The 27,862-nt window shown below is 37.3% G+C and overlaps 1 protein-coding gene across 9 annotated transcripts in view; it reads left to right on the top strand.

Moving 5' to 3' along the window:
- Nucleotides 1-27,862, top strand: part of CDC42BPA (CDC42 binding protein kinase alpha) — a 190,481-nt gene that overhangs the window by 111,042 nt on the left and 51,577 nt on the right. For 5 of the 9 annotated variants that reach the window (XM_075749395.1, XM_075749393.1, XM_075749394.1 and 2 more), the window contains 8 exons: nt 662-828; nt 1,290-1,412; nt 6,548-6,681; nt 8,294-8,536; nt 8,805-8,915; nt 15,849-16,096; nt 20,989-21,094; nt 22,817-22,941. In XM_075749395.1, coding sequence (XP_075605510.1) covers nt 662-828; nt 1,290-1,412; nt 6,548-6,681; nt 8,294-8,536; nt 8,805-8,915; nt 15,849-16,096; nt 20,989-21,094; nt 22,817-22,941 — 1,257 coding nt within the window. The remainder of the gene's footprint in view (nt 1-661; nt 829-1,289; nt 1,413-6,547; nt 6,682-8,293; nt 8,537-8,804; nt 8,916-15,848; nt 16,097-20,988; nt 21,095-22,816; nt 22,942-27,862) is intronic. The other 4 variants (XM_075749396.1, XM_075749403.1, XM_075749402.1 and 1 more) reach the window with 2 other exon arrangements.

Below are 27,862 nucleotides of genomic sequence, written 5' to 3'. Positions count from 1 at the left end.
TCAGGTTCAACTTTACTGCTAAATTAAACAGTAACAAGTGCATATATTCTCCTTGATCATTTATGAAAATAAATAAATAGAAAATGTTTGCAACCATTGAAAAACCAGGCCTATGTTTCTGCAAACACATGTGCTTAATGCTGGTTAAGCATTAAGGTGTGTGACCTGTCCTGTAGACTTCAAAAGGATTATTTGCATTAGTAGTAGTATGTGTATGTGAGTACTCACAGTTTAAGGGCTGCAACATTTCTGATATGTACGTGCCCTAGTTGTCATGTGATAATTTCCCACCATTTGTTGTGATTCTTTAAAGTATTTGGGAAACTTGATTAATTATCTTGAAATAAACTGGTATTGTAATCTTACTGTTGAGATTGTTGTTTTTTGCTTTCTGGCTAACATAGACTGTCCATAATGATCATTTTTAATCGGGAGTTCATTCACTTTTATGTAATAAAAAAATGCATTGAGGAGATCAGTCATCCTAGGTAAAAATTATTTCAATTTTTAATGAGCATGTGCTAACAAGGTATTATTTGACTGTATAATAAATTACATAGTAATTAACAATTTAAACAACTATTTATTGGTTGATTTTTTTTAAATTACGTTAAACGCAACCTGTTATAAAATCCAATGCTGTTTAATTTTTTCCCCCCAGTGTGCTTTCAGACCGCAGCTGTCTAAGACTGACAGCTGGACCACCCTCCATGGATCTTGATGCCAGCATTCAAAGAACTTTGGAGGATAGTTTAGCAACAGAAGCTTATGAGAGGAGAATAAGACGTCTAGAACAGGAAAAGCTTGAACTTAGTAGAAAACTGCAAGGTATAGTCATTAAAGAAATATAAAATCATTCAATCACTTTTTTGAAATAGATTAGCTTGCAGCTTTGTAAGGCATGGTTTATACTGTGGAAAAAAAAATACACCTCCTGGAATGCTGTCTAGCAGAAAGAATTCTCTTCATTATTTCCGTTGACAAATTAAACTTCCTTTATTCTTTATGCTTGAAATATCCTATGTATGCAACTTCTATAACATGCTAACTTTGTTCACACTGTGCCTTGGTTACTATGGCATAAAGATTTAATTCTTAAAACTTCTAAGAACTTAGTTTGTCCAGCTGACAATTACTGAAAAATGGGCACTTAGTAGTTGGAAATTTATAAATTGTAGAATCCTCAGTGGAGGGGCATTTTGGCATGTCTTAATTTACCAGTGATATCTTTTTGACTTCCTCAGGTGTCAGGTGTGTAATTTGTCCCTCTCTCTTCCATCCTTTTCTAGAATCCACCCAGACAGTCCAGGCTCTGCAGTATTCAACGGTAGATGGCCCAATAACAGCAAGCAAGGATTTAGAAATTAAAAGTTTGAAAGAAGAAATTGAAAAGTTGAAGAAACAGGTAACAGGTATGTTTTAAAAATGTGAAAACTGTAACAAGAAACAATATTTTGACAAGATTTTTTTTTTCCCTCATATAATGTTAGTTTTACTTTGCTTTCTAAAAGTCTTCCAGTCTATTTTTACTTCTCATTTTATCCTTTGCTTTTCATTGGTAGCTCAGTATTTTCTACAAATTCAACTCAATATTCAGTTCTTCAGTAATTCCAGTTGCAAGAGAGAAGGAAGATTTCAATGACTTCTGCTCTTCTTAGTGGTAAAGTTCCATTAGTTTTAAATTGTGGTGTTGCTAATTGACATGGATGTGAATGAGGTTCTACCTGAGAATCTGAAACCATGACCAGTTTCCTTAGTACTACTATTCTTTTTTTCTTTCCTCCTGCAATGTGTACTGCAAGAGCAGGTGGAGCACTTGTTTGGTTGTTTATGGCAGTATCAAAAGTCACTGCAGTCCTTGCAGAAGTCGTAGTTACTGTAGAATATCTTAGCATTCCTTGCTTTGTACATCTCCGCACTCGGGCATGCAGGTACATAGGCAGTAAACTGGAAGGAAGGAAGGTGCTGTTTCTTGCTTACGTGGGTAAACGTGAGGGGTGAAGGCTTTAGCCTAGCAGTTTTAATAGTATTAAAATATTTGATGGAAGGTGAAGTGTTATGATTTAAGCATCAATTGATGTTTTTCATTATCCCATTTTCTGTTGAATTTTCCTTGGAGGGGCCAGATTTGTGACATGTCATCACAATTTTGATTATGTTTTCTTTGAAACCACAGAGGTTTATAGTGTGCAGTTGCTTAGTGCATTGTAACTGCATGTGGAGTAAAAGCTAGTTCAAACTGGAGATGTGGTTTTCTGAGTATTTTGTTGGGACAGTACTTCTAGAAAAGTGTGGGTTATCTGGGAGGTGGGCTGTGTGCATGAAATTAGAGCGATACTGAGTTTTTCAAGTGGCAGGGAGTAGTGAAGGGGTGTTTTCTGTGAGAGAGGATGCTATGGGCTATGCTGCAGTTCCATGAGCAGCAGAACTGACCAAACAGAACTCTGCCACCCAAATGGGTCCTGCTCACAGCTGTGTGCCCTCTCCTCTCTCTCTGCCTGCCCTGGGCACTCTCTTGAGTTTAATTCACTCAAACAAGGAAAGAACTATATCTAGATAGAGAATTTAATCAATTCATGATCTTATAAATCAGCACAAGCTGGGCAATAGGCGCATGTGAGGAAAGGGAGATGAGGGGGGAAGAACCACCTTGCAGCTCTGCTGTCAATGAGCTATCATTTCTTACAAAACCGAACATTTATTTCCTTTCCATTTAATTCCTTTGCTTCTGAGAGCTCATGAAGATTTTACAATAACTAAAAATTTGACTATCAAGTATCTCAGTACTTTTAAGTTTGAAAAGTGGTTTTGAAATCTGTGCAGATAAAGAGCTGAATTTCTTTAATTATAATGTCATACTGCCTTTCTTTAAAACTCCCAAACTAGTCGCAAAGCAAAGATCTACTTATCCCAGTATCCTATGTCTTTACGGAGGCTACTGGAGACATTTATGGAAAGATTCAAAGAAATTCAATATATCCAAATCAATCTTTTTTCCAGCCTTCCTCTTCCAGATTCTGGCAATTCATGTTTTAAGAACTTCCAGAGGGAAAGCTTCTGTTGCACCGCCATGTTGAATTAGAGTTGTTAGTGAACCAATTTGCTGTCTGTTTACCTAATATCTTTTTAGCCTACTTTAAAGGCTAGCTACTAATACTAATTTTCAGTATTCTTGATTTGATGCTCTGAATTAAGTTAAAGGGCATTTTCTTTTGTAGTGATTCATAGCATAGGACTTCTGCTATCCTGCCCCATAAGAGTTTCTTCAAAATAGGATCTTGAGAGCAGAGACATCTTCAAAGAGAAAGAAAGGAAGTACAGCAAGATGGTTTTTATTTAAGAACATCACCAAGATAGATAGAGACCGTTAGGTATCAGGACTAGACCCATAGAAACAGGGAGGACAAATCTGATTCCTCTTGTCAATCCAAATAGGAAAATGTCCGCATTTTATGTGAGAGGAAAATCAGACACAAGTAATGGTAGATGGATCTCTATTATAATATGTCCATATCTTACCTGTGGCAAGGGAAGAAACCCAGCGAGAAAAGTTGGAGGAACCAACAAGAAAGATTTATTCTGGTTTGTATTTGTGAAAAGACTTCATTCAGTTCCTGAAAGTGTCAGGAATGCCAGCGGCGACACCCACAGCAAGAACAACTTGAACTTCACTTCCAGACGTTTTTAGTTGGTGTCTTTAGATTCTGCTGCTACGTTATGAGGCAGAAGCACGCTGTGTATGAACTGCATACTGCAGCACATAGATTATATACTGTTAAACTTGTGTAGTCTGAAAAAGGTCTGTTATACAGTTAGACAGCTGCTCAGCATGATGCAGCAGTTTTGTATTGTGCCATAAGCATTATTTTTGGATGTGAACATGGCTTAACTAGCTCAGGGAGGATCGCTCTGGTTTGAGTGATGCCATGTTGGCCCTGTGTCAGGACAAAGGTTTTTGTAAAGTTTCTCTCCAGCCAAAATGTCCCTCCACTTGTTGCTGTAATGGGGGAAAAAGCACGATCAGAAACTGCAGCAACGCTCAGCTCTGGTTTTGGCTCTTTAGGACCACTGAAAAGCAACATCTACAAGAACAGCTTTTGAATGGGACCAACCCTTCATAGAAAAGCATCAGGATCAGCTTTAAATTCTATTTTATTCTTGACTATTAAGCTGCAACTTAGATTTTAGTTCATTGCTGAAGGTATTACTCTCTTCCTTTGGTAATGAAAAAAAAAAGATGTGGGAACATTCCCCAACACAACTGATACCCCTTTTCACATTTAAAAGCAGTCAATGTCTGGTGAGGCTGTTAATATTGAGAAGGTTTTCCCTTAAGTATCCATTAAGAATTTTCTGCTTCATGCCACGTATATATTTGTATATTATTCCTAGATACAATATGTGCTTTTGTTTTTTCATGTTGGAAGTGAATAATGTGATCAAATGAGGAAGATGTAGAGTTGTCTAATCCATCCCCAGTCACCACATAACTTTCCCAGTATATATTTGAATGCCTCGTCTGGTCCAGTCAATACAGCCATTAGTTAGAAGACACTCATTTGTGCCTGGAGTTGTAACTAATACAAGCTAATTTGATAAAATTGGGAAAAGAGAGTTGTATTTTTCTTTATTTTATGGGGTGTGGGGTGTAGGGATTTTTAAAACTAAATTAATGACAGAATACAGGCACAAAACAAGTGGTGGTCATGTCTGAATGCTTCCAAATTTAGGGGAGAGAGTTCCAGGTTTTATGGGTAGCCTTTAAAATATGTAAATTTCCAAATCTAGATCTGATGAACCTCAAGAAGGTTCAGTTCAGGTGCAGAGCTGAACTTAATGCTTTGGGCTCATCTCTTGGGCAATTAAACGTAACGTAGTAACATCCTATGCTGAGTGTTTGCATATATTAGCTAAAATGTTAGCAATAACTAGGGTGATTAGATGGAAAATTACCATTGACTACACATATGTCACAACTAGCTTTTGGCTATATTCTTTAACCTGTTTTACTGCCTCTTTTGGAGCTGTAAGAGTAAACACCTGCTTAAAAAGGGTAATAAAAAATGAACATGAAATCATGTCAAATTCAGGAGTGTCACCAGGGGGACCTTAGAAAAATACATTTTTCTCGTCTATCTGGTTTTCCAGGAAATGACAAGCTAGCATATGCTTTCAATTTTTGAGGTCAAAGTTATAATTTTTGTTCGCTAAGTTACATAGGAGAAAACTTTGAGGAATCTTTAATATTGCCAAATATGTAAAGGGCAGCGATGGAAGAAGAAAACAGAGCTGTGGAACAAAGTAGTTCATGCACGGAAGAGAGATTTATCTTGGCTCAGCAGAGCCATATATAAACTTTCTTTTTGCTGGTGACTTCAGAGTAGACTACATAAGAGAGGCAGTTAATAATTTCTGGCTTTGAGCTACATCTCTTGTTTAAGTGCATTCTTTTAAATTTTTAAACAAAACTCAATGAATTAAACCAATAGTGAATATTTGTCTGGGTATAAGGCAATGGTATTAATTTGCTTATAAAATTCTTGTGTTTCAGAAATTGCAGCTCTTAGAAATGTGTGTGGTTTTACGTTTGATTTCGCCAAGAGCCTGTCTGATAGGATGGCATTTATAAAAATGTAGTAAAAGGCTCTTGTTAAGAGTATAGATGGGTTCCTGTTCTGTGGGTAAATATGTATGGTCTGAAGACCTGCCACAACTGAAATCAAAGGCAAAATGTCCAGTGATTTAGTAGAACTTGGAATTAACCTGCCTTCATATATATCTTGCTTTGAATTTGTGTTTTTAAGTGAAGGACTCAGAGGGGAAAAAACACCCACTAGCTAGCAATTTTCAGTTGCCATATTTTATAGATTTCAACTTTTCATGTTGTAGCATTTGAACGTATTTATATGACATTATTTAGCTGTGGCTTAGAAATGTACTTTCATTGTGTAACTGACAGTTGGTAAGAAACTGGCTGTAATGGCTTTCCTGTATTTATAGTAGTAATAAAGCAGATCACATAAACACAAGTGGTTTTCACACTCAAAATAAGTAAAATCATCTGAAGTTAATTTTAAGTGTATCAACAGGAGAATGCTTGCCAGCTCTTGAGCGACCCGTTACTTTTACTGTTTCTTTCTGGGGGAACTTGGGAGGAGGAGGGAGACTGTTTATAATTACAGTGTAATAAAAGATGCATTATATATTGCATCACAGTGCATAAAAGTCAAATGTATAGGTCATGTTAAAGCATACATTACAGAATTACGTATAGTGTATGATTAGTAATGTGAAAAGACAAGTTGTTACCATTTTTTTGTGTTGTTTTGCAGCAAACTGTGACCTTTTATTCTGTTGTGTTAAAAGCAGATAAAGGGAGTTGAAACAACCTACTCCCTGTTCTAAACCAGATAAGAATTGCATTATTTTGTGGTTGAATGGAAACCAGATCAAATACTGAAGGGGCTTCAAGCAGCTAGACTATGCTATTCTAGAATGATGATTTTTTTTTTTCTTAATATATTTAGAAGTCTGCTGCTTTTTCTAGATTCTGGTCAGCTAGAACAGCAACTTGAGGAGGCCAGCACTGCAAGGCGGGAGTTGGATGATGCTTCCAGACAAATAAAGGCTTTTGAGAAACAGGTCAGAACGCTGAAGCAAGAGAGGGAAGATCTTAATAAGGTAAAAGCATTTTGTCAGTAACTGTTCTAAACCCTAAAGACTATTTTATTTTTGTCCGTTTTGCTTGAAATAACTTTCAAGTGTAAAATTAATGAGCAGACAACAAATGCGTACCGTGACCTGCTTTGCTTTCTATCTCTTTTTTGAAGACAAGGACACTATTTAACGCATTGTATGTATGACTGCTGGGTGGTCCTAGGTGACTGCTTCCAGGTAGCGAACAACTCCATGATTCAAATTGCATGGTGGCTGCACAGAAGGTTTTATAGCTTCAGATTAAGGTGGTAATGGTAGTGGTTAGAAGACAGAGTAGAGAAGAAGTATTCCAGACAACTAATTTAATCTGAAGTATGGGTGAGACTGTAGCAGGAAAAAAAATGTTAAGAATAGAGATGTGAAAAGTTGCCCAAATATGAAGATTGAAAAGTAATTAGAAATAACTACATTTAAAGAATACTGGGGTTTATTTCTTCTCTGTCTCCCCAATTCCTTGTTTTCTTATTTATAATATACTGTCTTTCATGCCTCTTTTTTTTATTCACGGTTAAATCAACCTGTAATCAGGTGTGAAATACATTAGCCTGTTTCTCATCATGATTATATTGGCCTAGTATTTTAGAGGCCACACTCAATGTTGGTGTGCCAGCTGTATTTAACAATGTTTCTTTTAACCCTTAAAGCTTTTAAAACCTTGAAAGCTGCTGGTTTGTCCAAGAAAGACCATCTCCCTTCTAAAATAACTTGTAGTTACTAGGACCTCTTTTTAACGACCTTAGAAAATGCTTTCAAATTGGTATAGATGTCAACAGTGCCAAATATTAACTCTTCCTCCTGCTCTTCATCCTCAGACTTGCTTTTCCTTGCTTCTTTGTTCTGCTCCATTTTGGCTGAACATCATTAAACCATTTAAACTGTTGTGGTCCCTCATTCATAGTGTAGTAGCACAGATCCATGACTCAGCAAGCTCTGTGAAGGTGGTGTGCTGTAGAGTTATCACAGCACTAGCAGTATTGTTTCATGTGGGCTCTTTTAAAAGAATAATTATCATATATTGCTGTTGATCATCACAGTGTTTTGTTACCTGAAACTTTCTGTAATATTTGATATTGTGGTACAGTGTGTGGAACTCATACTTGCCATTGCAGGTCAGTTTTCAAAAGCTTCTAAAGTAGAAATTTTCATAGAGCAGAGTTTTTCATTCACTGAATGCAAAACCTTTTTTTAATCATATAGCAGTTGAGATAAGTACCATTCTTTTTATTCATTTAAGTAGTTCTTGGAAAAACTAAGCTAATGACATTTTTTAATTAAGAAAACAAGGTATTTTTATGTTTTAATGCAAGTGCTTGAAAGCCTTTCTGTTTAACCTATAATAATGGAGTAAATTCCTACTTGTTTTATGTTTATGCAGTTTTACTGACTTTAGTAGTGTAAAACCTGGCCTCTTTCCTTATTTACAGAGGCATACAATCTGTATCGTAGATGCATTCATGAAAAGCAATGAATATGTAGTTTCATTTCACTCTGGAGAAAGTGTTAGATGCTCATCCAAAGACAGAATTGGCCTTGCAGCTTTCTAGGTTTATTACTTAATTCTTTTTTTGAACTGTAGGAACTGGCAGACTCTAGTGACAGATTAAAATCCCAAGCCAAAGAGCTGAAAGATGCACACAGCCAGCGGAAATTGGCAATGCAGGAGTTCTCAGAGATGAACGAGCGGCTGACAGACTTGCACTCTCAAAAACAAAAGCTTGCCCGCCAGCTCCGAGATAAGGAGGAAGAAATGGAAGTGGTGATGCAAAAAGTAGAAAGTTTAAGGCAAGAGTTACGCAGGACAGAGAGACTTAAAAAAGAAGTAAGTGGTGAGAAGACTGTTTAGAATCTATGAAATAGTAGTTATAAGTAAGGTTTTCTGACAAAGTAATTTTTTTATGTTGTCTGTAAATCTTTAACTCTTTGTTGTTTAAAACAGTACTGATTTTTGTTTTCTAAGAATTTGAAGTGTCCAGTTTAGTGCTGAAGATTTATCTCTTGTATTGAAAACCATCAATAGATTTGGGGGAAGAAAAAAAAAAAACCAAAAGAAAAAAAGAATCCTATTAAAAATGTATGTACTTTTGTAGCTGGAAGTCCAAGCTGAAGCCGCAGCTGCTGAGGCATCCAAAGACAGGAAATTGCGAGAGAGGAGTGAACAGTACTCTAAACAGTTGGAAAGCGAAGTAGAAGGGCTAAAGGTTAGTCTGTTTTGATATTAACACCTGCAAACTTACCAGTCACCTAGGAGTTGGATCTGTTTGATTGCTTTCAGATGTAGGACAAAAGGGTATTGTCAGTTTGTCACTTCAGTTGATGCTTAATATTAATGCAAGCACACATCGCATTATTGTCCAGAAAAATGAACTTTCGCCTAATGCATTTTTCAGGCCAGTGTGTTCACTGCTTACTGAAGTATTTCTTAATGCTTGATGTTTTCTTACCAAATTGCTTCCATTATTACTTTGTTTAGCTTTACCTGTTGAGTATTTGAAGATAAACCTGCACCCGGGCAGGTTTCTGTATAGGTATTTTGTGTACTGTGTTGTTCCTCAGTATGTAAGTCCAAAGAAAGATGTTTTCCTCCACAATAGATGTCACCTGAGGTAACTGTAAAGGAAAAGTTTTAGTGCATTCAACCTCTCAGCCAGAAATTGAGATATTTTTGCACAAGAACAGCATTGAGCGTGAAGACTTTGTTTATATTGATGAGATTGCTCACACATGTATGTGGTTTTTAGGAGGACGAATTTGAGTAAGCTAACTGTTAACTGTTATTTTATTCTATGATTTAGCATTTTGTACGGTGCTCTGAAGAAATTAGACTTGCTCAATAATTGAATGAGAGTGTTTTTCATTTCCACATGAGGATTTCTGTTCAGTAAAATCCTGTTCCTAATGTTTTGTCTAGTAGGATAATTCTAAAATTTTTGTGCAAAATGTCAGATTAGGCCTATTCTGGTCTTAATTTACATGAATAACTGGGGTGGGGGTGGGTGGGGGTGGCGGCGGTTATTAGAATTCTGTGGGACATTTGTCAACATTAAGTCACTGCACAGAAAATTTGGCTTGCTTTGCAAATGTTACTTTATTTTGCCTGCCTTTGTTAAATGAAAATGAGGAAATTCATTCAGTATGAATTTTGGATTTATAGTTTCTAGTGCTGTGAATTCACATTGTTATCTAAATAGTAAGATGTATTTCTTCTGCTTTCATGAATTTTTGCTATCAGCAAAGAGTTTGTATGACAGTTTAAAAGACGAGTGGAATTTATTGGAGATCTATTGAGAATAAATGATATGCTGATTTATAACAACAGGGCAAGTTGGTCAGAAGAGGAAAGGGGACTTGTAGCTTTCTTAGTAATATTTCACAGTACAGTAAGCACACTTTGGATCACTTGTGGTTGTTGTGACACTGTATTATCCATTCAGTAAAAACTCTGCGTGGCTTCTTAGTTAAGTTCAGGAGGCTATCACAGAGAAAAGGTCAATATTTAAAGAAAAAGGGGAAGTTTCTCCAAATGAGGAGAATAGAAAAGCCCGTAAATGATGGCAGGTTAAGTGTAAACATGATGTTAAGGGCTAAATAAAGAGAATTTAGAGAGCACTTTGCAAATGATGCTCAGTGTGATTGTGGCAAGTTCTTTAAATCAAAAGCAGAAAGCCACCTTAGGAAACTCATGGGGTACTTGTTGGATGAAAAAGGTAACCTCCGAGTTGATAGGGCTATGGCAGAAATGTTCAACGAGTTTTTGGTGTGTCAGACTTGACTGCTGAAGCAGGGGAGATTGCCACACAGAGTGCATTCTTTGCAGCAGGTTGGATCAGGCTGAGGATGATGTGCAGGAAGCGTTAGAGATGGCAGGTGAGTCAGATGTGAAGGCACCTGGAGCAGTGATCTCACCGAAGGCGTTCTGAAGGAACTTGGGTGAGAAGTGAGAGAACTGCTGGCCAGGATGTGCACCCTATTATTACAGATGGCCTGCTGTGCCACTGTGACTCTCATCCAGAAGATCCTGGGAACTGCAGAGGAGTGGGTGCGACTTCCTTAGGGATGGGGTAGAGGCTGTAGTAAAGAAAAAGGTCGGTGAGCTCATGCATGAAGCAGAGCCTGTTGGGAAGAAGGAAATGCGCCTTCTGTCCAGCCGAGTCCTGCAACATTGACCTGCCAGGGTTCTGCAAAATTGTCAGTAAGTGTGTGGACAAAGGAGATCCGGTGGATGCCATATTTTCAAAAAAATCAGGCTCAATATGAGTTGGTAGTGTGCCCTGGCAGCCAAGAGGGCAAACTGCATCCTGGTGTGCATTAAACAGCATCTCCTATCTGTGTGCCAGGAGATGCATTGTATCCCAGTTGCACCATTTGTCCACTTGAAACAGGCATGTATGAAAACATCTATGTGGATGTCACTCTTAAATTTGGGCAGGAAGAAGCTGAGGGGAAATCATGTTTAAGGTTTACAAAATCACAAAGGTAGTGGATAAGGTGAATGAAAATGGCTGCTTGCCAAACCCTACAGTACTACAGCTGAGGGGCACTGATGAAGCAAACAGGACACGCATTTAATACAGCACTTTGTCGCACAATGAGGAGTGAACTCCTGGAACTTGTTGCCACAGGAGTTTGTGGTTGTGACGGTATCAGTAGGATCATAAAAGGGATTAGACAAATCGATGAACACCAGGTCCTGAGACCATGCGGAGAGGTACCATCTAACACCTTTTGTCCAACAGTTGTTGTATTTCAAGGGGGATGGACCTCATAAAAAAGGCAGGCCTGGGTGCTGTCCCCAAATAGCCATTGCTTTCAGGAAGATACTGATCTGACCCAGTAAGGCATCTCTCAAGGTTGTTCTTCGCAGTGAAGCTGAATGTGTTACTGGAATGGTAAGAGTAGTGAAAGCAACCGTATGAGTAAGTGAAGAAGTTAATGACTCGGACCACATGTTGGAGGAAGGTACCAAAAGAAGCCGGTTACCATTTGTACTATATTTCTGATTCTAAACAAGCTTCCATTAACGTTGAAAAATAGAGCTATACATAACAATGGAAGAGGGCTTTCATTTTCATCAGAGCAATATTTATAATACCTACAAATCTCTGTTCTTCATCAGTAGGTAGATGTATTTATTATTAGTTTTTAGGGCATATTATAGGCGTGGTAGAAGATCTTACACTTGCTGGTTACTTCAGTAAACTTAGTTATAAAGCCTTAGCTGTGTATATTGAGACAGTAAAAACTTGGTTTCTGGACTGAATTACAGATATAGAAGAGGTATATTGGGTGAGTCTGTTTTGGGCAAACTAGGCAATTTTTCATGCTAATTTGTACAGCTGTTTTATTTTTTTTGTTCTTTTGTAAGTTCATTTCAAGCAAATTTAGACTAAATTTTGCATGTTGAATATTTCGGTAGCATATTGAAAATTAAATTCTCAACTCTTACCTTCCTACCCGAGCAACAACAAATTACTCAATTGAGAGGAGTAATATAGTAATCCACATAAATGATAATTAATAGGATTGTAATAAGGAAGATTGCATCTTTCTTAATATGTTGCATTTGGCAAATATTTATACCATAAAACTTTGTGCTATTAGCATCACAATCCTAAATAGGATTCTTCGTATTCTTAACCAAGGTAAATTATTATTGCCATCTGCAATGGGCAAGATACAAGCCTTGAAGCAATACAAAATAGCGCTTGTAACAAAAGGCTAATCTCATTAAAGATGAGTGTCCTGGTTTTGGCTGGGATAGAGTTGATTTTCTTTCTAGTAGCCCCTATATTGCTGTGTTTTGGATTTAGGATGAGAATAATGTTGATGACACACTGATGTTTTTAGTAGTTGCTGGGTAGTGGTAGTGTCTACGCTAGGTCAAGGACTTTTCAGCTTCCCATGCCCTGCCAGGTGCACCAGAAGCTGGGAGAGCACAGCCAGGACACTGACCCAGGCTGGCCAAAGGGATATTCCTTACTATATATAACATCATGCTCCATATGTAACTTGGGAAGCTAGCCGGGAGGTGGGATCGCTGCTCGGAAACAGACTGGGCATCGGGGATCTTTTTTTTTCCACAGGTGAGCAGGTTGTATTTGTGCATCACGTTGTTGTTATTGCTATTATCTTCCTTTGTTACCCTATTAAACTGTCTTAATCTCAATCTACAAGGTTGGTTTTTTCCCATTCTCCTCCCCATCCCACTGGGGTGGGGAGGGGTGAGCAGGTGGCTGTGTGGTGCTTTGTTACTGGCAGGTGTTAAACCACGATAGTCCTTCTTGGCACCAAACATGGGGCACGAAGGGTTGAGATAAGAACAGATCTGACCAGAGTGTGTTAAAACAAATTTATTATAAGAAGTTACTAAATTAGTTTAATCATTGCTGGTCTGCTGGTCACAACATTGTTTTATTTGTTCCCTGAGTTGTTCTCAGAGTTGTGTTATGTAACACCTTACTTGCCATATATACTGGTTATCAGTCTTTATGTATGCTTTATCACTTCTGGGTGCTGGATTAAGGTTATTGCTCTGCTGTATTGTGTACCACTGGCTTATGGTATGATAAAATCATTGATCGTTGGACCAATCTGGTATCTGTACTCAGCGGTGGCGGATGGCGCACAGAGCGGAGCAACAGCGGCGGTTTCATGTCCGTACTTCAGGAGCCATCTGTTGGAAGCTGTTAATAATCACACTTTTTACTTGTTCTCCTTGGAGAGCCAATATGTGGGGGCGACACCTTCCTTTACCTTCCCCTTCTTCTCCAGGCTAATTACAATAGCTCCTGAGACTGTTGAATATCCTTGGGATGTTGGGACCAGCATGCTTCTATTGCTAGTTCTCCTGAATGTGGTTCAGGTCTTGTTTAGGGTTAAACAACTATTTAAGAATACCACCTGGAGATCAACCCCTGCGACAGGCACTGAGGCTACTCAAACCTTGGCGATAAGCACTGCAGCTGAACCAGAGAACCAGCGTATACTGGTATCAGTCGCCCCTATACACAAGAGGAAATGGACATGAAAGTCAGCTTGTTTAGTAAAGGATGATGAAACAGGGCCATCACAAAAGCAGGAGGAAGAGACAGAACTGCTGTATTATTGCAGTATTTAATGCTTATTCTTTATTCTTCAAGTGCAAAACTCGATGTCTGTTAATGTTGCAATTATGGTATCCATAGTCCGTGATATACATGTCAATACATACAGCAGTATTTACAACACTGCTGTCAGATTGGACTATTCAGCTTCATAACTGCCTAATGAAAGAGCTGCTGTGTTTGAGGTTTTTTTGTTTGGGTTTTTGTGTGTGTCTGTGTGTGCGCGGGAGAGGGAAGACTTCCAGAGCGGAGTTATGGCATCTAACTATCTGTGTGCCAAGAGATGCATTATGTCTCAGTTGCACCATTTGTCCACTTGAAACAGGCATGTATGAAAACATCTATTTGGAATTTGTGCTTACAGCAATTCAAAATCTATTCTTTGTTTACTATATTACTCTAGTTCTGTAAGCCACTGTACAATACCATCCAGCTCTCTCTTCTACAGCACCATCTGTGTTATGGTCTTAATAGTATCTTTTCGTTGTGGGGAAAAAATGTGAAATACCTTTAAAACATTTTACGTACCTGATAGATGATGTTGCAAAGCCTAAACTTTTTATGTGCTCCATTGCCATTTACGTGTCGGCAATTTGGCATGTTGGGCAGTAGCAAACAAGCTCAGCAGTTAACTGCCTGCGCGTGAAAGAAAATTCCTATACTTCCTTTTTTTTTCTTTTTTTTTTAAATCTTTCTTTCTGCCTGTTATGATGGCATCTTCTTTCTCCAGTTACCATCCTGAGGGCGGGATTTTACTCTTAGATCAAAACAGACGGCTGTTTTGATGAGTTAGAGAAAACAATGCAGTAGCAGCACATATCTGGCTCATACGTTTAGGGGGTTTTGCAGTGTTCTGCTGACACTAACAGCAAGGCCCAGCTTTCTCATAGAATTCGTCATGGTAGAAATTCAGCTCATCTGAATGTTCTACAGTGCCATTTAGCTCTTAAAGTCTATTCATACATCAGCAAAAGAAAATTACCCAAAGCCATGTTTAATTAAGAGTGACTGAGAGGATTTTAACATCTCATGGTAAAAATGGAGGTATAATTAAGAAAATAGCTTCGATCCTCCTGAAGGTATGAGACAGCTACTCTAAGGAAGTAGGTTTTCCAGTTACCTGCACTTTCTCAAAACACCATGTTTTTTTTAAATAATTTCCTTTCCTTGGACTACCTTTAATTACATATTTTAAAAAACAGAAAAAATTCCAAATGAAGTTATACATGTTTACCTTAAAAAGTATTTCCATACTTGGATTTCAGTGCATGTCATGCCACTATCTCATTTTGAACCTGATCTTGCTCCTCCTCTATGTTATGGCAGGACATTGAGTTTAGTGAGTGCAGCATTTGGTGCAAATGTGTATGTATCCTGAAGCAGTGTGTAAAGACTATTGAAATGCCAGAAGACCTCACTAAGAGAGCTATGCAGCTGCGAAAAGTGAAGTAATTACTCTTATTGTTTAAAGCTTGTTTCTTCCTATTAATCCACTATGATGTAAATGGTCAGTTTAAGTAAAATAGGTCAGGTTGCCCTCCTGACTGATGCAATCCATGTAGTCTTTCTGTAGCTAGATTTTAGCCTTCAATTAAGCCTCTGCTTGTCTTAGTATAGCTTTTCCACAAGTTACTTCTGCTTTAAAGTATATTGACTGTATATCGTAGTCCTTATTCTCCATTCCTGAAAGTCACTTGAACTTCTTGCTCTCAACCGTGTGAGTGGAAGCATAAAAATGTTCTGATTCTTTGGTCACTTTCTGACTGCATGTAAGGGGAGTCAGAATGTAGCCAGAGGTGTTTAAAGTGATGATCAGATTTTCAATGGCTTGAAAACTATTACTGCATTTAAATCACAAAATGATACAGAGTACAGTTCAGATTTATGCTCTAACAATTTTAAAAAAAAATTGAGATAGACATGTTAAGTCTGTAATGGGATATTTTCTAAATGTAGACTTATGAATAGTGAGTTGTTATTAGGCATCATTTTCAGCATTCTTGAGGACTAACTTGGGACTGTTTATTTTAGCAAAAGCAGGTTGGTCGCTCACCTGGGGTAAGCAGTATAGAACACCAGCAAGAGATCACCAAATTAAAGGCAGACCTGGAAAAGAAAAGCGTTTTCTATGAAGAGGAACTATCTAAACGTGAAATAATGCATGCTAATGAAATAAAAAGTCTGAAGAAAGAACTGCGGGATGCAGAGAGCCAGCAGCTTGCCCTCAAGAAGGAGATCATGATTTTGAAAGACAAGTTAGAGAAAACCAGGAGAGAAAAGTGAGTACTGTATGGAATTTACCTTTAAGCTCAAAATACCTTTGAAGTCCCCTAGTATGTTTCCAAACACATTATCACCTCCTTAATTGTAGCTCAGACAGGTGCATTTTAACTGAGCTAATGCCAGGGTTGGAAATAATCACCTTTAGAAATAAAATGGAACAAAGAAATCCCCATCCCTGTACCAAAACAGTTAATTTTGCACCAGAATTCTTGTACTGGTTGACCATTCCGAGTTGTGTAACTTGAGTTGCAGCTTATGTTGCAGTTTAAAATATTTGTTGACATTTTTTTCTGTTTGATATTTTCATCTTTTGATGCAAAACTAATGGGTTAGAGATCAACTATTGCTTACATTTCTGCCAGCACAGGAACAGTCACTTAATGCTGACTAAGGCTAATCCTTGCTGGGTTCCATCCAGTGTTAGCATCAGTCATCAGACTACTGTAGGCATAAGCTGCTTTATCTCTTCTGACATGGTAATTTGTCAGGACCTGCTTTCTTCTCTCCCATGTGGTGGAGCTTATACCTGGCCTTGAGAATGTTCCTTGAGGCATTCATCAATAAAAACAAGTTTTTCTGGTGGATAGTGTAGTAATGGAAATAGTCATAAATTGCATGTTTTCATTTTCATTCATAAAAAATTCAGAATGCTTTATCTAACACAGATGGTTCTTTTTGCTGCTGTAGTAAGATGGCATACTAGGAAAACCATAGCTAAGCTTTCAGCAGGAGCTTCTCCAAGCTATAGCGAGTCCTTATATTTAAGTAGTAAATAAAGTAAAGAATTTTTCAAAAAAGCTTATGCAAATGGAGGTGGAAACAGTGCCTCTCTGGTAAATGGTTTCCAGCAGAGGAAGTAGATCATACAGCCTAGAAATGCAGTGGATGAACTGTTTCTTCCTACAGTACAGCTATTCATAGGCTGGACATATTATCACAGTCATTTGCTGCTTTGTTCTAGGTTGAGAGGTAAAACTTGCATCAGCAGCGTGTTTTCATTGTACTACAACTTAATGGTCTTGCTGACCTATGAGTTACAAACGCACAAAAGGCTGTGCCGTCTTGTAATATATAAAGGTGATGTATGGTACTCTTTTAATGCCATGTCAGTCCAGTAGTGTCTCAGGAGGAGGACTATTCAAGAAAGAATCATTAATACCTCTTTCTGCAGACTAAACTGTTGCTAAAGGTCATGCCTCCAAACACTGACCAGACAAAAAACTTCTTGGAGTTGTATCAGCTGCAAAAGTTCTGACTAGATGTTCATCTGGTGAAATAACAAATGGCCTACCAACACTGATCTGCGTCATCCTAGCTAGTTCATAAACCTTCTTTCAATCTAGTTTCTCTCTATAAATAAAAAAGAACTGGATGCAAATCTAAAACGAGTGCTGACATAACCATGTGTTTCTGTATGCATTTCAAGCGTTGGTGTAAGAGAACATTTTAAAGTATGAACAGAAGTGTGTCACATAACCAGAATCCAACATTTGGCGCTTAATGGGAAAGGCTTCAGCATCATACGAAGTCAGGTGTCCAAGCACATGATGAGTGATTAATGAAGACCTGATCTTAACTGCGTTCTGTTAACGAAATCTGCAGAATCTCATGCAAGTATTAGGACTCTGTAGAAATGCCGAAATCCACTATTCACGGTGTGCTACAGATTGTCTTCTGTAGTAGTGCAGGGATTTATGAGGGAAGCTTAAATATTAGGAATGGAGGAATTGCTGTTGCTGCTCAATTCTCAGTATTTGATAGTTTTTCTTAAGAGAACATGGATTTTTTTTGTTTCTGCTTACACATATTGTTCTTAGCTTTTGTAAGCAGGCGTGCAAAGCTTTTTGTGAGTCTGCCAGTACAGAGGTGTTCAGTGGAAGTGCTGAAAAGGAAGCACCTGGAGGCTTTGTGCTGAAATTAGTGGAATTATTTCAACAATAGGCCTGGGGTGGGTGTGGGGTTGAAGTGTGCGATTACAGTTTGGGAAAAAAAGTTTAGTAGCCTGAAAATAATCTTTAGTGCGTATTTAAAAAAAAAAAAAAAAAAAGGCTTTGATAAGAGGGTGCAGTTGCATTACTTCATAAAGGCTATAGTAGGGAGTGAATAAGAGCTTGGTCAAAATCTGTATGTACTTCTTTTTATGTACCTTACATGGTGGTGGTTTCTGTTTCATTTTTTAAAATGAGTAATTTTTTGTTTCCTTCAAATTTAAGCTTTCTTACTTTTGCTATTTCAACAGTGTAAGTCTTTAAGGGAGAGAAACTACCTTTCTGTACAAAACAATTGCCTTTTGCTAAAGTCTGATAAACTGCATGCTATTAAAACTGGGAACGTAGGAACACAATATCAGGCCAGCGATCTGTGTAGCACAATATTCCATTTCTTAGAATTGTCTTTGTGAAATATTTCAGAAGAAGGTGCAAGAAACTGTGTAAAATAAATCATGTTAGTAGAAGTTTCTTTTAAGCTTGTCATTTAATGATAGATTTATAAAGCAGAGAGCTTTATAAAACAGCGTTTGCTGTTTTTAAATTGTGCGATCTAAAGAAGCCTGAGGGCTGGTGTTTGTTTCAGGTCTACTTTTTTTAGTTTCAAAGCAGTAAGATGAAAATATTTCTCCACTTTGTACAGCCACAACAAAGAGCTGGAGTGACAAAGTGATACCGTAAAGCTGTATTTCACATTGCTTGCATGTGGTTTGCTATAGTTATTTTACTGATAAAAAGAAAGCTGGATCATGTATGATTTCTTAAACTTTAAGAGCAGATATATAGCTAAATTTTAGATGAGAGAAGAAATTTGATGGGAGAGGAAAATGCCAGGCTTCAAAGCAAATGTGTTATTTTGATCTTCCTGGCTGTCCAAGGTATGGGGTCTGTCACAGTTCTGTGGTTTGCTGCATTGGTATTTGGGTATGATAGATCGTACCCACATTCTCCTCTGTTTAAAATTTACCATCTTTGTTTCTGTATTACACTATAGCAATCTGACTTACTGGGTTAGTGTCAATGACCAGTTGAGTTAAGAACATAAAATACAGAAAGCTACAACTATGTTGGCCTCCTTTACCAATCCAGAGCTTCTTTAATCCACCACCATTTATGACTGCTTTGAGCCTTAAAGCCTTAAAAGAACAAGTTTTAGGCAAATACAGAATAAAAATCCCTAAACAAAACCATAAAACTATAAAAGCTAAATAAATAAAAGAAATTAATTAAAAATTAGTTCAGTCTACTGTCTGAGAAATTAGCTTTGAATCTATGCCTTGCAAACAGAAGCAGAACCTGTTATTAATTCCCCTGACAGCCAATGCTTTAATCTCTTCCTGCCTTTTCCGTAGGCTGCTCATCATATGCATGGAATCTGTTGATATAGAAAAGGAGTGGTGGTGAATTTCAAACTTGGCGTTTAAACAGTAACGATAGTATGTTACTTTGCTAGGATGTAGTGTTATGTTTCAAAGGATGCCTAGCAACATAGAATTTCACCATGAGTCTTACATGCTGTACTAGATTTCAAAGAGTGGTTGAAGCACTAAATGAATTTCACATTAGGAATAGGAAATTCAAACCAGCATTAGTCTTAGCTGCGTTCACTGTAGCCACTGACACTTCTCATCTTTTAAGGGTGTTCTCTCAATTTCGCAGAGTTGTAGTTCTGCATCTCAGAAAAAGAGGCAAGGATGTTATTTCTCTGTTGCACAATGTAGAATTCTAACTGGTATCCAGAAAAAAATTTGCAATGTTTAAGACAAGGTTTCCACTGAATTTTATTTTTACAGAGCTAACCGTTTATACTGGATATTTTTTTAAACCTTTTCAGGCTGGGCAGTGGTATTTGCTAAATGGATACTTACTGTATCTGTGGCATTTATACTATAGTTCCATCAACCTACTGATGAACTTTGTACCAATTACCTGAATAATTGCTGAAACAGTGAATACAAGATGCCACAATGTCATCGTACTGAACCTTTGTAAACGTAGTGAGTCTCAACAGCATGGATTTGAGGTGGGAGTTATACCTCTACAAAATTGAAGTCCACCACTTTAAGGAAATGACGATGTTTTTTGGCAAATAGAGGACCTGTAGTTTCATTTATTTTGAGAGTCTCATATTCATTGTGCAAGATCAAAGCTGTTGTTAAGCAGAATCAAACCAAGGGTTCTCTTCTACTGAATGACATCCACAGGAGAAGGGAAGGGTTGGGGGAAACAGCTACTTTGAAACTCTTTCTCAGAAAGAATGGTCCAAACCTGCTCTAGAATCCGGTGATACTAGGAGTGTATAGGTTATCCATTCACTTTTTGCTGATAGTAAGTATACAGTAACTGAATTAACACTTCAAATGTATCTTCTGCCCAAAGACCACTGCTGATACAAGCTTTTCTCGTGAGATCCAGCCCCAAGTGCTGTAATTTAGCTTCTATATGTTCTGGTTTCGTATGTGGTCGTTTCTGCCTGTCATTCTGTGTGGACTGCAGAACTATAGAAATGTGTAAGTTAAAATAACATTTCTGTGAGCTGAGAATTTACCCTGAATGTCTCAGAATATCGACACACACTTTGGCTTGTAGAATTACAGCTGCTCAGTGTTTGAAGGATTCAGCTAAAGAATAAAATATGTATAAGTGGATTGATAAACATTAGCTCAGTGGAGCTCTATTAATTCTGTGCTGAAGGAAAGATCATTGTTTAATGATAAAATTCAACAGACTGTCTCATAGTCCTAAAATGGTAGTATTACTCACTTAGTTTTAATAGGCTGTGGTATTATCAGTGTAATACTTTCAGCCAGCATGTGCATTGGTCTTTATGTATTTAGGTAAATAGCGTGATGAGTTTTAGAATAGGAAACTTTCTAATTCTGCTTCATTTTATTTCTTAGCCAAAGTGAAAGGGAGGAATTTGAAACAGAGTTTAAACAGAAGTATGAACGAGAAAAGCTTCTGCTAACAGAGGAAAACAAAAAACTTTCAAATGAACTTGATAAGGTAAGCGCTGATTAGTTGAGTCCTGAGTTTACAACTATTGGATGCTATGTACAAATTTGATGATATAGAGCTGTATTGGTTATTATTAACTCGTGATAGCAAAAATTAATATTACACAAAAGGTGGTGATTAATGCTTGATTTGACTAGAGAGTACATGCATCTGAATTTGAGAATGTGTGCATGTATGTGTGTATATATATGCATGTATGCGTATTTATGTTGAGGAATTGAGTTAGATGGTCTTAAGTTTGGTAGGATTAGTCTTAGACAATATCTCAAGGGAAAAAAAAATTCTTTCGTTGTATGACCCAAATATAAAAATACATAGTGATGTGTTTACATAGTGTATATTTGCATGTCAATTACTGTTAAATAGCAGGGCCCCTCCTGCCTATTGAAATTGGGTGTTACTTTGAGATATTAAAAAAATACAAATGATAAGGCGTGTTAATTGAAGTGTATTGAGCAAGGAATAATTACATTTCGTGCATTTAGATTATCTCTTTATTGTTCATTTTGACAGGTTATTCAAGTTCATTGTGGATTAGCCAAGTCTTGCTATACTTGTCTATTCTTTTTTGTAATGCATTAAATTTTCTAAAAATACGATGAAAGTAGTGCTCTTCAAAGTAAGCATATTTGCATGTCAGTGTTCGAATTAAAGTATATTTTCATACCAGTATAAGCAGTATACTATATATGCCTATATGTAGGTTTAGCCCAAGAACAGTAAGAGACTAGTCACTTTGAATGTTGGGGTTTTTTTCCTTAAATTTGGTTAGCTTTGTATTTTTCTTCTCAAATGACATTTAATAAATAGGCATATTTAAATCATAAGCCCATTTAAATGATAAATATGGAGTGGAGTATTCATACTAGGAGTAAAAAGAGTAGACTAGATTAAAAATTGATATTTCTTCATCATTTTAATGTTGTTAATATATTTCAGTGCTAAAGGAAGCCTTTCACATGAGATTCATTCTCTTAAGCAGGCCTTCCTATAAAGTCTATCTGATCTCTGATTCTGGTTTGACTTTCTGAATAATCATTTAGCATAATGAAGGTTTAGTTCTCAATACCAACTCAGGTTAGCTATGGCTTTTGTCTTGCAGAATGTGCATGTATGAATAACAGCTATGTGAATGTAAGTGAGGTTAATTGCTAGGTATAACATATTGTACTTACAGATGTGCATTTAATTTTAATTCCCCTGTTTGCAAGTAAGTAAAAAGAAAAATTGAGGAATGTGAGACACCTAGAGAATCTCGGGACTGAGTTGCACTTGTATCTGTTAAGCCTCCCATTCTTTATGGTTACTAAACAAGGGAGATGTTTGGCAGTTTTATCTGAGCTACAACAATTTTTGTGCCTTTGCTTTGTTCTTTTAATGTAGATTTTCTACATTCCGCACCTATATGGTGCAAAGCAGAGACCTTCTAAGAGTTGTAGAGGTATTTGGAGACTAATTCCCAAAAACTAATTAATTTGTTAGAGTAAAAATATAGTTCTAGTCCTTACAAATGGCCTTTCAGTACAGCTGAGGTTATACACGAGATGAGATTCGGGCTTTTATTGTTACATGGTGTTTGTTGTGATGGATGGTACCAATTTTTAAAGCAGATGGATGATGTGGGAGAAGGGAACACACGGTTTTGAGTCTGCACAGAGATGGAGTCACAGCAGCTTATGCATTTAACAAGTTGTTTAAATTCTCATTCAGCTCACCACCATGTTTGAGAGGCTGAGTATGAATAACCGGCAGCTGGAAGAAGAGATGAGAGACCTGGCTGATAAAAAAGAGTCTGTGGCCCACTGGGAGGCCCAAATTACTGAGATCATCCAATGGTGAGTATCTGCTCTAGTGTCATTGCAGAATCCCCTGTGGTAGGGCTGTTACTGAGCTTTTGCCTTTGCACGTGGCACTTGCAAGTGCTTGGGTGAAATCTCACACTCACCTGGGATTCTGCTGTGGTTTGCTTGAGATTTTAATAATATCCAAATCCAGAAAATTATGTTCCTCCTTAAGAGCAAAAGTGTCTTAGCAAATACAACTTTTTTAAGTGCAGAAGAATCATGGCCATTGGGTGTGGCTTGTGGCTTTGAAAGAATGCTGGAAGGAGTCATGTGCTGAGCTCACGCCTCCGAGAGGGAGCAAGCCTGGGAAAAGCAGTGGCTGAGAGTGTGTGTCTCGGCATTCATTTCCTTTATCTGCTTGGCATGTGGCAGAATGAAACCAATACAGTGCAATTTTTATGTGACTTTTTTACAAGGAGGGCATTTGAGACTACCACAAAGCTAGTCAAGTGATGTTTCTAATAATACTTTTGCTAAATAATGATGTTATGTACCTAAGTTCTTCCGTCCAGTTCTACTAAATGAAGGAGAAAAAAACCCCAAAATGCAAGTTGAACCTATTAAGAGAAAAAGATTGTTTTATCTAGGTGGCCTTTGTTTTTCCTCTCCATGCCTGCTTCTCTCCCCTCCTCTTTTATGGTCCATTGCAGTGTTTAGCATCTACAAAATCAGTTTGCATCCATTTTTTTACAGATCATCCACTTCTGTGAAGATTTCATCATCATACACTAATCTTTTTTTGGTTTGCTATTTGATTCCCCCACACACACACTCCCCCATTTTTCCTGTCTCAATGAAAAAAATCTAATTGGTTGTGTCAAAGCAAAAATGGGAAATACTTGGTTTTGAATATAGCCATATGAGTACCTTACCAGAAAGAAGGGCTGTCCTCTAGGTTTCTGGAAGTGTTTTAAACAGCGTTTGTTACATAAAATTATGTAACACTGGTCTGTGTTATGAAGTCCGTAAGGTCTCAAGGCATTGTATTCAGAGCAGAGGTTAAAAAATTTAAAGGATCCACTTTGTGTGTGTTCCTTTTAAATCTTGTATCTCATAACTGTGAGTGCAGTAGATGGCCTGTGTCGCAGAAATAAACAAACAAACAAAACCCCCCAAAACCAAACCAAACAAAACAAACCAACCAACCAAAACCCAAACCAAAACCCCATAAAAGTTGTTTAAATGAACAGTTAATTTATAGCCAATCAGAAATGCTTACTCAGGAAAAAAGAGAAGGTAACAGGAGAGACAAGTCTGTTATTTCACATTCCATGTTGTTTTAAGGTAATGCTTATCTGTCTTAATGCACCAAGGTAACCAAACCCCATTTTTCAGATTTACATGTGAAAGCACTCATAAAAATCAGCAGTTCTGGAAAAAGACAAGTCAGAATTAGTTGTGGATTGTTTTACTTAACACTATGTAAAAATGTACCAACAGCCATATCCCTTTTCCAATATATGAGACTCTTTAATATTTTAAGTTGTACTACTGATGTGGTTCAGGTATATAATCAAGCATCTTGCACGTATTAGAGATGTTGCTGGGGGATAAAAGATATGTGGGATTGAGTTTTTTGTCATCTCTAAGGTTACTTAGTGACAAAAGATCAAGAACGTGCAAGACTAACTTTCTGAATAAAAGATACTACTTTACTGATCCTTTACGATATTATAGTGTCTTTTTAAAAAGCATGGAACTAAAAACTTAAGAATTATGAGGAAAAAATAGAAGTACTGTGGGCAAACATTAGGGAGATTAAAAACAATCTGACTTGGTTCCAATTTTTAATCACTGTACACATCTCTCTTTTCCCTCCATACTTCTCCCTGCTTACGTCAATTTTTTTTTTTTCAGCTATGTGAGGCAGTATCTTGGCTCACTTTTTTTTTTCCTTATTATGTTTAGATTTTCCATGTGTTACCCAGATAATCTGGTAATGTTCATCTGCTTTCCGTAGAATTCAGTACTGCATTCTGAAACTAGTCCCTTCTCTTGGGATTTTTTGCTGTGAAACACGGGGTGCTATATGAAGTATTTAAACATCTATAATAATGTTAAACATTTTAAAAGATAAAAACTAATTTTGAAGAAAACTAATTTTATTTAATCAGTCACAAGCCTGTTTTCCTCAGAAGAACATGCAGTTTAAATCCATACCTGTCCACCTCTTCAGTATGACAACAGAACACCTTAGAGCTAGAAAAGTAGGGTAGAGCTTGTAGGCTTCCTCTTCAAAACTATCAGATTTTTCACATAATAATTACTTTAAAATACGTATTTTGGGTGCATGCTTTCTACCTCTTAAAAATGGGGTTTGCCTACCATCTTCTTTTTGTCCCATGATTCATGAAGGATAAGGGGCAGTAGGTGAAATTAATTACTGGTTTTGTAAATTGTTTGCTCAGCTCCCTGTAGTAGTTCAAGGGATTTGTTCTAGCCCTGGTTTAAGTAACACGAGCCCAAGGAGTCCATCATTTCCTTTGAGTGCTTTGCTATCTAAGAGATAATCTCTGTCAGGAAATTTGCCCCGCTATTCGAGTCCGCACTTGGGTGGGTGAGGTAGTTGCTTTCTTCACAACTCCTTGGGCCCTTCTAAATTATTCTTTCTTTTAGATTTTATAACTTGCAAGTAATTTTAATGGCCTATCATGTTCCCTTTAGCCTTTCCCTGCTTTCTTACTGTGCTCTCTTGCATCTTGTTTAGAGCAAATGTACAAAAAGCTTTTTTATCTTTGGTGTTGTTACCGCAAGATACCATAAATACAGCCAAACTCTTAATAGAAACACTTGAATCAAACTTTCATTGCAAATTCTAATGTGGTAGCAATAGACCCTCACGGATCATTCAGCCTTAATGGAGCTATTATATTGACAAGTTTATGTTAGCCAAATCACTCATCATTCCTTGACAAGAGTAAGAAATATTGAGGGTTTTACAGTCAGCTATAAATTTTCCTGTGGGAGATGGGAAAGAGATTCATTGCATAGGAGGTTAACGCAGTCACTTTAAAAAGGGATCTTTTAAAAAAATCATGGTGCAGTGTTTCTGGTCTGATGCAGAAAGGAGGTCGATGGAAATCGTGGTAGTGATTCCCAGAGTACTTGGCAAGAATCTAACTTATTAGTCTCTCTGGGAGGGATTCATGTAACCTAGTTCTGGAAATCCTAAGGTAGACAACTAAAAGAAATCCCATGACTAGTACTGTAGAAGTCTATTTTACTTCCCACTGATTGAAAAGGAAGCTTAGACAACTAGTTCAAATGAAGAATTCTGTATTGTTGAGTATGTTTATATGGACAAGCGAAATCCCACCTGATTTTACCCATAGAGTGGATGTCAGGCTGAGATTCAGCTCAGGCCAGAAGCTGTGACTGTTGTTTACCAGCAGATTCAGTTAGTATTCTCCTTGTTGACTAGATATCTTTCCAGTCAACTGCAGCGTGGTTAATTTTTATCTTAAATATTGATTACAATTTAAAACAACAACAACAACAACAACAAAGAAACCAACCAAAAAATAACAACACAAAACAAAGAAAACCCTTCTGCAGTAAATCAAACATAAGACAGTCCCAGAGTTGTTACTTGAATTCTGAAAACTGCTCTCAGAAGAAAGCACACAGAAATTGTGGAAAAGGTTGAGAGAATGATGGTACTTTGAAGAAGTAGCAACATTCTGGGGAAATTGAATTGTGTAAGAAACTCAAAACATGAAAATTTCTGAGATGCATTCTGTTTGAGCTAAGAACAAGAAGTTAATTATCTATAAAATAGAAATTCTGGAGGGCAGGGGGAAATTTCAGGATTTGGTAGAAGAGTGAAATGTGAAAATTTTTAGAGAAGTAGTTTTAAAAAACAAATTTTGTCTGAGAAGGAAGAGGGGAAAGAAATTGGACGTTTTGAGCATAGTGATATGAAGACAGAAATGTAAAAGCTTTGAGAAACTACAGGAGAATTGGGAGTCATGGCTCTCGGACTTCCTTGGGGTTTTTAAATCAGGTGAGATGCAGCTTTAGTATAAGACCTCAGGGCTTGAGACCCCTCCTGTTCAGCAAAAATCTCTAGTCCTCTGGGTTCATTTTGTATGGTAAAGTATCCCGAACAGGGACAGGGAGAGACTCTGACTTTCCTAGAAGCCTGACAAGTAGCATACTGAATATTAGTCAATGGTTATTTGAAGATGATTGTGATGTTGGCTCCAGCCAAAATCTTAAATTTAATTTTACAGGAATTTGTACTGTATCACTGTTCTAGATTCTTGGTAGTTAACGAACTAAACTTGCAAGGGTACTTATATATGAAAACAGAAGAGTTAATCTAATCTAAATTTTCAGTGAAGAAAGGAGTGACTCTGAGTGGAACCTGAAGAACTTTTCTTTCTTATGTCTGTTGTTGTGCTTATTAGGGCTCTCTGTAAGAGTGGGGGCAAGGAGAGAAGTGTAGTAAGAGTAACTTTACCATTATTGCTCTATACTTTTTTTTTCTTTTTAAAAAAAAAAAAAAAAAAAAAAGCTGACCAACCAAACCACAGCAAACCAGTAAGAAATAAAAAAACCCCAACCTCCCAAGAGCTCCTGGCTTCATGTAACGTTAGATCAATGTATCTCATTATCGAGAGAATGTTGCCATCTAGTGGACAACAAAACTGTATCGTAGCTCCAAATTGTCCCGTTTTTATTTACTATCTTTAAGAGTCTGAGTTTCCTTTAACTCAGTATAGATATTTGCAAAAATTGGCTTTCTACATGTATTTTCATTTTCTAGATTTCTACGTGTTCTGTGGAGCATCTCTCTGAGTTATTGCATGTGCAGCTTTTCAGCACTTAGAGCCTGAAGGTTCTGTGTATCATACACCAAATAATTCAAGTGTTTTCTCACTTACCATAAGGAAGGATCTATATGGCATGA

This window comes from Balearica regulorum, chromosome 3 (genome assembly GCF_011004875.1).
Source record: "Balearica regulorum gibbericeps isolate bBalReg1 chromosome 3, bBalReg1.pri, whole genome shotgun sequence".
Classification (NCBI taxonomy): Eukaryota; Metazoa; Chordata; class Aves; order Gruiformes; family Gruidae; genus Balearica; species Balearica regulorum.
This window is presented reverse-complemented; position numbering and strand designations above follow the sequence as displayed.